This window comes from Malurus melanocephalus, unplaced genomic scaffold (assembly GCF_030028575.1).
Source record: "Malurus melanocephalus ecotype Western Australia unplaced genomic scaffold, MMel_1.1 scaffold_287, whole genome shotgun sequence".
Classification (NCBI taxonomy): Eukaryota; Metazoa; Chordata; class Aves; order Passeriformes; family Maluridae; genus Malurus; species Malurus melanocephalus.
In genome coordinates this window covers 459,201-473,420 of record NW_026623519.1, presented here as the reverse complement: position 1 = coordinate 473,420, position 14,220 = coordinate 459,201, and the positions used below count along the sequence as shown (strand labels likewise).

At 41.9% G+C, this 14,220-nt stretch overlaps 1 protein-coding gene across 6 annotated transcripts in view; it reads right to left on the bottom strand.

Moving 5' to 3' along the window:
- NCOA6 (nuclear receptor coactivator 6) overlaps positions 1-2,734 on the bottom strand; it is a 31,593-nt gene extending 28,859 nt beyond the window's left edge. For 5 of the 6 annotated variants that reach the window (XR_008966044.1, XM_057376678.1, XM_057376679.1 and 2 more), the window contains exons 1-2: positions 2,583-2,641; positions 2,213-2,487 (exon numbers count right to left, since the gene is read on the bottom strand). Coding sequence is in view for 5 of the 6 variants with exons in the window: in XM_057376678.1 (XP_057232661.1) it covers positions 2,213-2,447 (235 nt within the window). In the remaining variant the exon portion in view is untranslated. Of the gene's footprint in view, positions 1-2,212; positions 2,488-2,582 lie in introns of all 6 variants that reach the window. The other variant, XM_057376682.1, reaches the window with a different exon arrangement.
- Positions 2,735-14,220: the final 11,486 nt, after the last annotated feature.

The following is a 14,220-nucleotide window of genomic DNA, read 5'->3' as shown; positions in this document are numbered from 1 at the left end:
CTTCTCCAGCCTGAACATCCCCAGCTCTCCCAGCCTGGCTCCATAGTAGAGGGGCTCCCACTTTGGGATAAAGAAAAGTTATTTGTGAATCAGATGAATGTGTGGAAAAACTGACTACAGGAATTAAATTCTTGAGATATTTCCTCTACAAATGCTTGTGAAACCATCTGTTGTTTTTGTGGGTTTTTTTTTGTTTTTTTTGGTTTTTTTTTTTACAGGGCCAGTGCCAACAAGAGTCCTAGCAATATTTCATTGATCTCTACTTCATTATTTAGTTTTCTTAGTAAGTATGTCAAATCCACTGCCAAAAAGCATGTCAAATTCATGCAAAATATTTACCTAAAGGTTTTCTGAAAGCCTATTCTACATAYGAGTGTTTCTACATAGATTAGTTTTCAAAGTAACAGCAAAAAGGTTGGGTACTTATTTTGGATATATTATCCAAAGTGATACCTACCTAAATGACTGCTACAAAATGCAGTTAAGGCCAATTTAAAAAGCAATCCTGATACAACTTCATAAGTTTCCAATTTCTACWTTTCTGTGAAGAAAGTTCCTCTCAAAACAGAAAGCATTGACCCAAATTTTCATCAGCCAGCTCCTCCACTGTAACCTCAGTTTGCTAAATGTTTGCTAACTTTTGGATTCTGCAAAACATGTCACTTAAAGATGCCAACATCTCATTCCTATTTAGGAATCTTTTTTTCACCAGTAACTCACCCAGCACCTCCTGCTCCTACAGTAATGGAATTATTAAATCCATCCTCATTTCTGCCTATAAATCTGCTTTTAGCTGGAAATATGGCAGGAGGAGTTTTTAAATCCCCTTTTGTGGAGGTTTGAACAGTCCCATATTTTCTGTTACAAATGGTCCAGTGTTTTACATAGAACATTGCATTATCAGTTTCAGTATTTCTATGTATTTGTTACCCAAGTTTCTCGTTTTTCACTGCATCTACCCAAGATTACCCCATGTTATTTACTAACTTCACACTTGGAGTATCTTATTTTGYTCTGACTCAGTGAAAATAACTTCTCACATGGATAATTTTAAATTTCATTTGATATTGATTTTAAAAATTTGCTTTCTCAGCTGAGGTCTGACTCATGTTTATTAATCTTGGTTTTAATATTTGTAGCAGACACAGCATACAGATGCTTCTATATAACAAATATGACTCTGCAGCTATAAACTGAATCTATTTCCATTTGAAAAGTACACAATTCATCTGTGGTATTACACATATCCCTTCACACCGCTAAACTATCTGTTGGTTTACATCTATGTCCAACTGTTTGTACGATACAGCTCAAAACTGTGATATTTCTTCATATATTTTTGTCCTTACTGAGCTTTTTTATCTCCCCRAGCAACAAACAGCAAGGACCCACAAACTGACGCCAGTGCCAGCTGACTACATGGACAAAATAGAAAGAAAGGAATAAAGTGACAAAGAACATCAGTTTGATCATTCAGAAGTAATGTGTTATTTTTCTCAAAAGGTTAAAGAAAACACTCTTAAAGGAAACAATTGGGGCTACCAAACTAGCATAAGGCCTTTTGCAAGGATGCTCAGTGGACAAATGTCRTTTTCCAGATCTAGACATGCTGGTAAAAGATGTCCAAAAAAGCTGTCATCACTCCCTTGCCATGTAGCTGTCCCCAGAGCTGGGTGGGCATTCAAGGGTATGTGAGGGTACTCCCCATACCCCAACACAACTCAATCAATCAATCAATCAATCAATCAATCAATCAATCAATCAATCAATCAGGTAGGGTAGGTCAGCAGAAAGGCGGTAACATCACAGGTACTTGAGAGTGAACACATTCTCAGATAAACTGCAGTAGTTTAACTTGGATTGTTTGGGCAGTAAAACATATCTCCTTCGTGGACAAKCCTGGTTTCACTTTCATGTAACACAGTTATGTGTAAAGGGGGRCATGAAAGAGAAAAAATCCAGTTAAAATGTGGGAACTGAAGAGGAATGAATGAACTTGCTAAATAAATCYGTTTTAAACAACAAAACAACTGCAGACACTTTGAGCTGGCATTTCTGAGAAGAACAGCTTGCAAATTCACTAAGAATAACCCCAATAAATACCATTCCAAACTAAGTAGTTCAAACCCAATATAATCTATTTTTTGTGCAAGTACCCTGACTACCTAAATAAGCATTTGAAGGACACCTGAAAAATTATAAGGTACATTACCCATGTGTAAAAGGCCAGGCACATTCTCCAGTATGGTATCCAGYTTCTGCTCAAAGTCTCTGTCACTTATATTTCCTTTAAAAGCTACAAAGATCGTGGAATCCCCAGGAGCAGCCTCCTGTTTCAGTTCATCTTCCTCCAGCCCTGAATCAAAATCCACCTCTAAGTCTTCCATAGCTGAGGAGTACAAGGAGGCACATGTATCTTTTAAGTTAGGGAGATCATCCAAAACCATTGTTTCCAACAATGGGAGCCTGTCAGACGTCAAGATGATGCTTTGAAGGAAAAAAAAAAAAGAATTATAATAATTGTGTAAAGACATCAACAACTGCTTTCAGTGGCATATTTGGTCATTGACAGAAAAACCTACCTGGTGACCCAGTGCTGGGCTCTGTGAGACCAACTGTGTGAGGCTGAAAATGGTGGCCATGGCAGTGTCCAAGCTGTTCCTCCACAAAGACAAACAGAAGGGGTTTCCTGACAGAATTGTGCTGCATGGGACTTCAGAAGTATTCCAGTTGTTCTAAAAGATAGATGGGTAGAATGGAAGGCAGGGAATAAAAAATCAGAGGAAAATTAGTTACACTCATCCCCATATCATAGAGGGGGCAAGCAAGCACCTGGTACCAATGCTGCAGTGCCTTACAGCCAGGAAATTATAAAGCTCACAGCAACAGCTGAATTACAGAATGACAGGAAGAACCACCACATTTGGTTTTAGAGACAGCAGACGGAGTAGGCGCAAAGCAGTAGGAAAGCCACAGCACATTTTTACCATGARAAATGTAGCATTTGACAAATATTTYACTCACACCCAGGGAAATCTCAGGCATACTATGGCTACTTTAAACGTTTGTAAAGATTTAGCTGTTTTCAGCTACTTAGGCACATAACAACSTGAAATCTGCTCCCCRTGTCACAGCCCACAGCTCTCCCCAKGCCCCCACATCATGCTCAGATAAGAAKGAATTCACCGAGTCAAGTCCCACACCTGATGAATTTTGCTTAATAAAATGTCTAAACTTTGAAATAAATTTTGACATTATAACACATTTATCTAAGTTGCTACAGAATACAATTTGTCATAAAATTTTCCCTAAACCTACAGTGGATCTCACCAATGTTAAGATACAGATTTTCCAATTCCATCATGAGGGCAATGGCACCACCCTTTCCAGGTGAGACATCCGTTCTAACACKCAGCACTTTACAAATATTGCTAAGAGATTCAAACCACCTGTACAAACAGCCAAAARAGGAACCTGTTCCAGAGCACCACTGTGAAAACCAAATCCTTTCACCAGCCAGGAGACTGGTGTCGAGACCCAGTAACCCCAAAGCTGTGGGTATTTGGCACAATCCACCCAGAAGGTTTAGCTCAGGACAATGTACCCTTGAACAGGATACAGACTGGGGTTTTGGCAGAGGTTCAAGTTCCCAACACAAATTAAAACCAGCATTACAAAGGAAAAATCAGGGACTTGGAAGTCACAAAAYCCCCCTCAGCTTTTGGTCAGATCTCTATACATACATTCACTAGATTTATAAAATAGAGGTTTTTTTCTCCCTTGCAACCCTACCCCACACCAGGCAATCCAATGGCACAAAGGAATAATCTCCTATTTTATATGGAGTTACTTTCTCATCCTGCAGCACCAGACTTCATTCTCAAATTTCAGATTAAAAATTGAGTTAATTTTGTCCCACAAATTCTTCTGTAGTCCTGCATCCGAAAATCAATTAAATGTTTCACAGGCACTGACCTATTATATAGTGCTTTCGTATTCTTATCATTCCTGTGGAAATTTTAAAGATGGGCAATAGAGACATAAATTTTAAAAATTCATTACCAGGTGAACACAAAGACAAATCTTCTTTCTCCCCCCAGACTCCTTGCTGCTTGGCTCTGTATCTAAATTACAGCTCTGAGGGGCTGGCACCTCCATTTAAGTCAAACTTTTCAGTTTCATCTCAGATGCCCAGCAAATGAGAATCACAATTAATAGAAATCTCTGAAAACATATTTTAACTGATTTTCACAACATTTMTTGGAGAGGGAAGGTCCTTACCCAAGCTGGCTTTACACCAATAGGAGAACACTCTTTCTCTTTCTGCATTCCTACATCTTTCATTCCACATTCACTGACTCCAGGGAGAGAGGAGCTGAGAGTCCTACACRAATGGCCTTTCTAATGACCAAGCACAGCCGTTCTGTGCAAGGAATGAGGCAAGCATCCTGTGAATTATATGCACTATATTTTGAGGAAAATTACATAGAACATTATTTGTCTGAAAATCTTGAGTAAATTTTTTAGGGAAAGAAATCTCACCTCAAAAGACAGGCACTASCATGTTAAAAAAGTGCAATTACATGAAGGTGATGGGGTGTTGCACCTGCAGCAAGAAACATGAGTACACCTGACAATCCCTATCACCAAAGAAATAAGAATTTATCTACAAGAAGATGAACATTTCAAATCTTTTTTGCATGGAAGTGTCTGAAGCCTCCATCTTCCCTATGAAAGAGCAGAAGACTCCCAGACTGCTGAAATCATGGTTTTTAAACAATTCATGCAAATATTACATCTTATGTTAAATTTCATCAACCTCACCTGAATGTGCCAAAATCTGACTGGACTTGTTATGGCACTTTGTAAACACTATTAAAGTCAAGCTTGCTAAATCCCAAAGGACCACAGGCCTTGCTTCCCTTGACTCAGAGATCACAGGACTGCAGGAATATTGTGAGTGAAGAAAACAAACCAAGACCGGGCTTTACATTTTACCTCCTGGATCAGCACATGTAGCTACAGATCCCTTGGCATTTTTTCTTCACCTCATGCTCCTCAAAGGAGCTCTGCTACATCCATCTGCCCTCCCTCTCTCTCAAACACATGGAATTTAGTCCATCCCTATACTCAGGGATCATTTATCTCAAGTATGACAGGAGAAAGTGATGATGTGCAGAATTTTCCTCTTCAGGCAGCGCATAGCACACCATCGATGTCACAGCAAATGAATCCCAGCTGCACAGCATCCTAACAACTTTTGTAATCTCATGGTTATAGGGTTGGCTTCCTTAAATCCTGASCAAGCACATGGTTTTAATGAGCAGGTACCTTCCCTGAACACTCTTCCACACAAACACAGAAAGTCTTCAGCAAAAGCACAAGCAGGTAAAACACCAGTTATTCAACATCCCTGTGAACCAGAACTTCCAGCAAACTACAGAGGGCCTCTGGTGAGTAAGAACCACACCTGACCCAATCTGCACAACCACTACACACTTCAGGAACTCAAGCACCCATGCTCACTTGGCAGCACAAAAAGGTCTCTGACCATCATCCTCCYTTCAAAAGCACACACAGCCTCCTTCCTGTCCCTGCACCTGCTCCTTTAGTTTCCAAATTTGTATTTTCCATTATACAATTGTTTCTGGAAACTATRTGTGCTATCACATGGCAACCATTTACTCTCAAACCTGGCCTGGAACTGGCTACAGCARCAAAACCAATGTTACACCTCTTTATTATAAAGTTGGTCTTATTCAGTACAGTCTAATAATTAAAAATACCTACCTGAAGTAAGAGAGCTGGGGATAARGAGCCAAATAACAGATGGTCAAAATGCACCTCTGCATTGTTATATGGGTATGGGGGGTTGCAGGGGATAGCCCATGAAGACCACAGTGTCCAACCTGAAGGATGCAGGGCACACCCTGGGCTGCTGGAGCCTGCAGCTCAGCATATGCATAAAACAATTGACCCACTAAAATGTGCAAAACAGAGACTTTTCAGTGGATGAATTCTCACAGGATACAGGATGCCATAGTTGAGACCTGGGCTGCTGGACAGCTGGRTCCCACACCACAGGGAGCCCCCCAAGGCATTTTGTCATGCCCTGTGCTGTCCCCACCAGCAGCCTGACAGCAACAGGCAGCCTGCACAACAAATCCAGCACCACATGCCTGGGCAAAGCTTGGAAAATCCCATCCAGTCCCCTGGAGAGACTGGATTAGAGCAAAATCTGAAACAGGCAGTTGTCACCAGGGGAGCAGCTGAACATGGGAAAGCTGGCAGGCTCTGGAGTACCTGCAAGTGGTCTCTGGGGTGAAAGAAAACACAAAGGAAAAAAAAAACAACTGATATCTTGGCATTCTTATCCCAAGATTCACTCAACTGCTTCAAACTTTTGTCAATTTGTCTCTTAAATAGAACTTGAAATTCCTTGCCTTACTTTCTCCTCTGTTGCACTATACAGAGCAATACAAACCAAAACAAGACTTTGTCTGGTCACCTGTYCCAGGTTTGCTGTCACAGACTATTGATTTACAAGCTGTTTATATATATTCTAAATAAATATTTTCACAGCTGATATCACACCAGAACATGCACTCTCCCAAACCAAACAAAAAGTACTAAAATCCTACTCTACATCTCAAAAAGTACTCTTGTGAATTACAGAAGAGATTGGAAAGGGTGAGAGCAAAAAAAGGATGGATTGAGTCCCTTCAGTAGCAGATGGCACAAGCTGGCACTAAGCAGGGTCCTCATCCTCACACTGACCATTATTTAAAGCTGCAACAGGGAAGAGAAAGAAAGAARGTGTCAAATCCCTTGGGGAAATCAGAACTGAAAGTGAGGAGGAAAAGTCTGGGATAGTAATAGCAACATAATTTCTAAAGGATAGAAACTGCTTTTGCTCTCACTGAAAAATAGTTTTCAAGCAACTTACTAACAAAAAAAAATGGAAAAAACCACTTGAATATTTTCTGCTTCCTTGGTTTTAGCTGCCAGTGAGAAAAATGTGAAGAGATTTTTATRATGGGGGCAGAGGAGATTCAGCATGGCCAGAACACTGCTTAGAGGATGCTGTCTTTTAACCTGTAACAAGCACTCAGACGCAGTCACACTGGCTACATTTGAAGTGTATCACCTCAAAACCCCAGAAACACTGGTCACAATACTGTCTCTACTGGACATTTGTTAACTGTATATTATCCTTCTACAACTGTTTCATTTGTTGCCCAGCATAGTGACCTTAAGGCTTGTTAAACCTGCACACCCACAACCATTCTATGATACAAAGATTAAAATAACATCATTATTTGGGGCAAAAATAAAATCGTTTTCAAAAATACTTATAAACAAATTCTATGCAAGGGTCATATAACACAAGGAAATTAAACACGGCTAAGAATCACTGTTATAATATGAGAGAATACCTAAAAATGAACTTAAACATGCACTACAATTTCCACTAAAACAACTTAACCAGGGGTGTTTCCAGTAATTTCAAATTTCAAATGCTGGTGTTAGATGGATGACACCACTAAAGCATTTCAACTGCTCTCCTTGGGAGGAAGGTCTGGGAACAGCCAAAACCTGATGGCAAATACCCCTAACAGAGCAGGAAGTCAGCTCTGGAGGCAGCCCAGTCCTGCAAACACACACTACAGCAAGCACAGGCAGGGGGAGAATGTATAAAAACAAGAGATATTCAGATCATCATATGCTTATTTTACCTACCAAAACAAATTTCACAACTTCAGTATTCTGTGGTGCGCAACAGGACTTCAGGTAATTCCAGACTGGCAAACATGGTTAAACAGCAACTCCCAAATAYGGAATCCTGAAAGAAAATCATCACATTTCATCAGACAATGATGTAAAGTAACAGAAATACTGAACATAACAGTGAATAGCTTAATTTTTTAATATGCAGTTTTGCACCAAACGCTATCCTCAGCAATGTAAAAAGCACATGTTACTATATTCAGATTCGAAAGCAAAACCTGAGGAACTTGAAAGTCAGACTTTCATTGCAGGCAGAAAATTAAATGCTTCCTTTAGCTGGAAATTACATTTTATTCTTCTAAACAGGGCAAGTTTTATCTAGAATAATGTATTTATCTAAGTCTTAGGACAAAGTCATCTAGATTAAACTAATCTTCAGAACAGAGAAATCGGCACAGCCAGGATGTCCCTCAGCTCATCCTGGGCAGGTGCCTAAACCGGCTCAGGTTAAGCTCATTCCTGAAGCACATTCTGAGCCCACAGGACCACTTCAGACAGACATTCTTGCTGCAAGTGGCCAACACAGGGAGGTGAATCCATTCCYAGCCCCTGCTCCTGGTCATGGGCTCACCAAGCTGCACTCCAGGTCCTGGGATCATAAAAACACAGCAGTAAAGCTAAATGGCTTTGGGACAACAAAACAACGCCCCTCAAATCAATGGAATTTATACGCACAGCCCAGGGAYGGTTTTCAAGGAGATTTTCTGCTTACATACTTGCCTGCTCACCAGTGGGGAAGGGGACTGCCCAAAAACAAACAGGGAARCAGAAAAAGGAAGAAGACTCAGAAGGACAAAGCAGAGATTTGTTGTCTTCCATTGAGACAGCAAAGCAAAATTGCTTTAGGAACTGTATTGTGTCATAGCCTTGGCAATTCCACCAAGCCAGCAGCTTGGAGAGAAGGAAAGAGGATTTACATYAAATCAAATCATATATGTTTTCCAGTGTTTTTAATAGTCACCTAACACTTCTCAACCTCTTGTATCTTCTTGTATTTTTTAATAATTGTAACTCAAGAAGTGCAGCACCAAGTCGAAGGCCTGATGACTAAATCATAAGCAGTGACCTGTTTTCACCTATATGCACCTGCCTAAATACCATGACCAAACACCAAGTTGAGGAGTCAAACCAAAATCTGAAATAGGAAATTTGAACAMTGTTTGTTGTGCAAGCCAAAACTAAAAAAGATTTTCACTTTCTACAGCAGATACTGCATTAGTTGTACTTTTCCACCTTTTTAATAAAATGATGTTTCAAAGCCTAAAATTGAGTCCTGTTACAAACTGGCTGATTATCTCCAATGCAAGGCCAAGACTACATGGGAAATGCCAGGCCTTGTAAAAGCTGCTTTTAAGGAAGCCTCCAAGGTGCAGCAGCCAGTCCCCATTCAGAGTGCCTGTGCCTTAGCCCAGCAGGGTAAGGGTCATTTTGGCTAAAGGGTAGGGAATTGGAGGAAAGAAAAATCATCTGAACTCCATAATGCAAGAAACAGAGGGGTTTTGTTCCTCCAATTCTCCCTTCTGAGARTCTCTCACCACAACACCTAACTGCTCCAAAGAAGGACTGGGAAAGACAGACTGCCCTAGCAAGATCCAGTGAGAAACTGAGGATGGTTGGCCTGGGCTATAAGAAGAAGTAAAAATAACTGCTGCTGTCTCCATTTCCATTGTGTACATGGGATGAAACCAAATTTGGTTAAGGAAAATAAGCAATCAACATTAGTTCATTAACTCCAGCTTCCATTAGAGTAAGTTACCTGACAGAGAGCTGGAGACTGAGCACACACCTTAGTAGACCCCAAGGAACCACAGAAACAGCCCTGTGAAGTGTTCCAGTACAGAAAGAGTTTTGTTTAGAGCTGATGCTTTCCTAAATACAAAGAAAAAAACAAATCCATCTCCAGCAAGGCAGCCTTTGGTCACTCACACTGACACASAACTGGCCACCACTCCTCACACTGGTCTGCTGCACTCCCACAGCCCTCAAGCATAAAACACCAAAACCCAAATGTTTCCAACAAGGAGACAAWTACAGCTTGTTATATCATACATGGCTTTTTGCAGTGATATCCTGATGTACTCTGACAGTAGGTTTAATGAAACATCAGTTTGTTAAAGTTTGATGAAGTTTGCTGAAAGCCCACAACTCATGCCAAGCTGCAATGGACACACCTCAGCTGAGCCATTCAGTTTTATTCCAACTGAATTTGACTGCYGAGATGCTCAGGACTGCTCTAAAAAGCAATATGATAACACCAGAATAAGCAGCTAAGTTAACCACGTCGAGATACAAAACAAGGCAGCTGCCAGGCACGGGGGAACTGGGAATCAGCAATTCTCTTGAAAGCTGCAGTCTACACAGCACAATAATCAATTCCCATTAGCTGAGTTCCTAATTTCCCATTAGGATATTTAAGGATATTTCCATTTAGAGGAARCACACTGTGAATACTGACAGAGCTTTGCAGTATATAACTTTCCACGAAGATCSACCAACGCAATCAGCAAACAAAATGAGATACTATTTAAAATCAGGAACATCTTGACAAGACACTGTATTTGATCTTGCCTTCAAAAGTTAYGAAAAATGTATTTTCAAGCAGCAATCTGTGCACTATGTTACAACAAGCTTTTTGTTTAAACCTGAATTTAACCACTACCAGACCTTTCTGGGCTGACACACCCCACAGGTGCTCCTTTATCACCAAATTCTCACAGGGCTTCCTAAGCACCAATACAACCAGCCCAGAAATTCTTGTGATGAGCACTGAACTAAGGCTTGACTGAAAACTGTACCTTCTGCAATATTATTCCTTCTTACATCTAATAAATGCTTATGGAAATCTCAGTGAAGCTTTAAAAATTCTGAAACTACACAAAGGATGAAGAAAGGATTGAAGCTAAAACAGCTTCAAAGTAATGATTTGATAGTAGACACTGGGTATCAAGAAGATTGTTTTCCCCGACCAAAAMACTAATCTCCATATTACAGAAGTAGGTACAGCTTTGGTTAAAATCAAGATTATGCTGAGAGTTTCCTCACTGCACAAAAAATTGCAGTTTGTTTTGAGCTGCTCTGGGATTTTGGAAAAATCAAATTTCAAGTGTTATTTACTGTCACTACAGCCATTAAGAACCACATAAGCAGCTTAGGACCTTCTGGTAAAATGGGGATGCAACAGAACTGGAGAGCAATGTTTTGCAGGGATGGGAAGAGCACTCCCAAAAAACCCTTCAAAGGAACACWTTGCCATGCATGGCAGGGAGTTGGAATGAGACAGTCTTCAAAGTCTCCCCAGCCCAAACCATTCTAGAATTCTGTAAATGCAGAACAGAGGATTAACTCTTAAGTSTCTCTGAGCACCACACAGAAACCACAATGAGAAACACAACCTTACACCWGCTGCATGGCCCTGGCGGGTAATTTGATTTTCAAAGCAATAAAAACTATAAAATTATTTGCATACCATTTGGAGATTTCAATAGCATGCACCTTTTGGTGGAGAAACTAGATGACTCCCTTTCATATATCAGACCTRAAGCTTGGACTTCCACAATTGCAACTGAGCATAAGCAACTTCCTGTCCCAAATTATTGGTTTACACAACTTAATTCAGACAAGGTATCATTCACCTCCTGTACTTTTCTATTTTCACACAAATCCAAGCCAAAGCCTACAGGGTTAGACTATGCTTCAGGGCACTCAGACAACTGGTCTCAGTTCCAGGAAGACGATGGCTCTCATGAGCTGCAGAGTCCCCTATGCGCCTCCCTCCCTCCCTCATCCCAGCTCTCAAGCCAACAGCACTGTGACACGCACTGGCTGCCTTTATTTTTCCCCAAATACATAAAGTAGGGTTATTTGCTGCATTACAGCTTCAGGRCTCCCACATATCCATGGCAAATTCAGTATTTGTTTCTATTTTTGATTACTACAGCAGCAATTTTCATGTGCTATTCAGCATGCAAATGGGATGCTGTTCCACTGGATGGAAAATGATGCTCAGTGCCCAATGGACTGAGAAAAATTCCCAGCTCCAGGACCTCTGCAAAGCTTCCACTACTGTCCTTCTGTGTAATTCAAATCTTAGATTAACTTTAAACTGCAGCAGCATCACTCTAATCAGCCAGGACACAAGACAATCTGAGTTTTCTTCATCGTCTTGAGCTAAATCTTCAGCTATCCGTGCAGCAACATGCTGTCCACAYGGCTGAAATACTCAGTTATCTGCTACTAATGGGTGGCTCCTGCTGAAGAACATCAGTGACCCACTCCAGAGGGGACAGTAGAGTCTGTAAGTGTCAACACAAAACACAAAATATCCATGGCTCCGGTAAATCAAAGGAGGTGCTTGTCAGGCTGGTGGAAATGGAGATGGAGATGGAAAGCACCCCACCTAGAGCCTGATGAAGCATCTTCCCTGCCTCAGTTTGGGATTATCTGGGGTTATTTCTCGTTCTCCTTCCACTCCTGGCCCTTATCTTTTCCCAGCCCTACACATTGTCTCTCCTTCCTTCTGCTCCCGCTGCACTTTAAGGAAATAGTTTATGCTTGAACCCAGTTTTTGCAGTACCAAGGGTCAAGTACTGCTGCTCAGTGCCCTACGCACCACCAAGCCTCCTGCTCCCTCACACCCTCCCTGCACCATGTGTTTCTCAACAGAGACCACATGATTTTGAAACAGACACCCCCATCATGCCTTCTGCCCTTCAGAGGTTCTCTAGTGACCTATAAAATTTCACCATTCTCAATGCAATCAAACTGTTACAGCCACATTAACTCTTCAATTCCTTCAGCAGCAAACGCTTTGCCACTGCAAAGCTATTAAATTTAGTGAGTCTGTGTAATTGGGTTGTAACTCCAGCTTCCATTTGAAAGCATTCACTGTGGTACTAGAAAATCAAAATACACTGCAAATATAAGGTTTAGTTATCATGTTGAAATATGTAACATCTCCCACAATGGCAAGAACCTTTGTCATACTAAGACAGCAAAAAGAGTGGCATTAGAGCRGTTCAGCAGAATTTACATCCACAACCCGTATTTTCAAATATTTAAGCCACTGAAAAATGGAAACAGCCAACACTTTGACACAAGGACCTGGAATTCTTTGGCTTCTCTATGCACAGTTGTTCCTTATTTTTGAGAAACACCTACTTTTCTACTAGAATAATGTAAAATTACTGCATTACCTCAAAGCCTGTTGTAAACAACTCCTTCCTCCAAATCCTACAGAAGGAAGGACAGGCCTTCCAGAGAGAATGGCTGGAGAGCACCGCCAGRAGATTTCCAGCCAAAATCCAAAGCCTAACAGAAGACCCTCCATGGGTTTAAAATACGGAGGAATGTGATTTCTCAATGCAAGGTCAGGTCTGTGTGCAGACACCGCCCCCACCCCCCCACCTTCTGGTCTTCTTTCTTCTCACAGGAGAGTCCGGACACAGTGTTACTGTAAAATATTTCCTCCTGGAGCCGGGTAACTTTCAGAGGAAGCCACACGGCTCAGTGGATACTTAGAATCTCTAACAAGCACCTGGATGCCGAGCTGCAGGCACTGCATGCAGTCCCCAGGCTCGCACACCCGGCCATTCTGAACACACGCCTTGAGAGCTTTGTTTCTTGCTCCACAAGGTGCACAGAAAAGCTGGGACCAATTGTTGTAACTCAAAAAGAGATGCTAAACCCAAAAGTTGKGGTTATTAAACTTGGTAACCTCTATGGAAAATGCCGGATTTGTTCTTTGTGGTTGTTTTCACGTATAGGAAATACTGAAAGGTGCCTTAGCTCAAGAACCAGTCAGAACAATGCACAATAATTATAAAACCAACAGAGGCACTGTGTTTCCTCTAACAAAATTCCAATGAGAAAGGTTTATTACAGTTCCCAGAGAGGGGAGTGAGCAGAGATGTGTCTATCAGGAGACGGGTTACGGAGAGACAAAGCTCATGCAGCTCCAACCTGCTGCGGTTACAGATCCACAGAAAAGCTCTGTCCTTCCATTCCCCAMAGTAGCGGGAAGGAATCAGAGCCCTGAGCTTTCTGAGATCTTCTAAAAGTAACTGAAATCTGGAGAAACGCAGAAACCACACGGAGGGGACCAGCGAAGAGCCTTTTTCTGATTATTTTAAGAGTCACCGAKGGCTCGAACAAAAGCGAAACGTCAACGCGCCCCGGCTGACATGGCACAAAGCCGTCACCGCCCGCATGAGGTCAGGGCTGAGGGACCGGGCTCACACACACCGGCCGGAACGCGGGGCAGCTCCCGGGGCTGAGAGCGCTGCCGGCCCGGACGCGCTCGCTGCCAGGCCGGCAGGGCCGGGCCGAGCCGCCGCCTCGCAGTCCAGCCGAGGGCCGAGTGCGTGCCGGACAGGCTCAGCTAGGCGCCGGGCGCTGGGGGGCCGCAGGCCGCGGGCGGGCGGGCTGTGCCGGCGC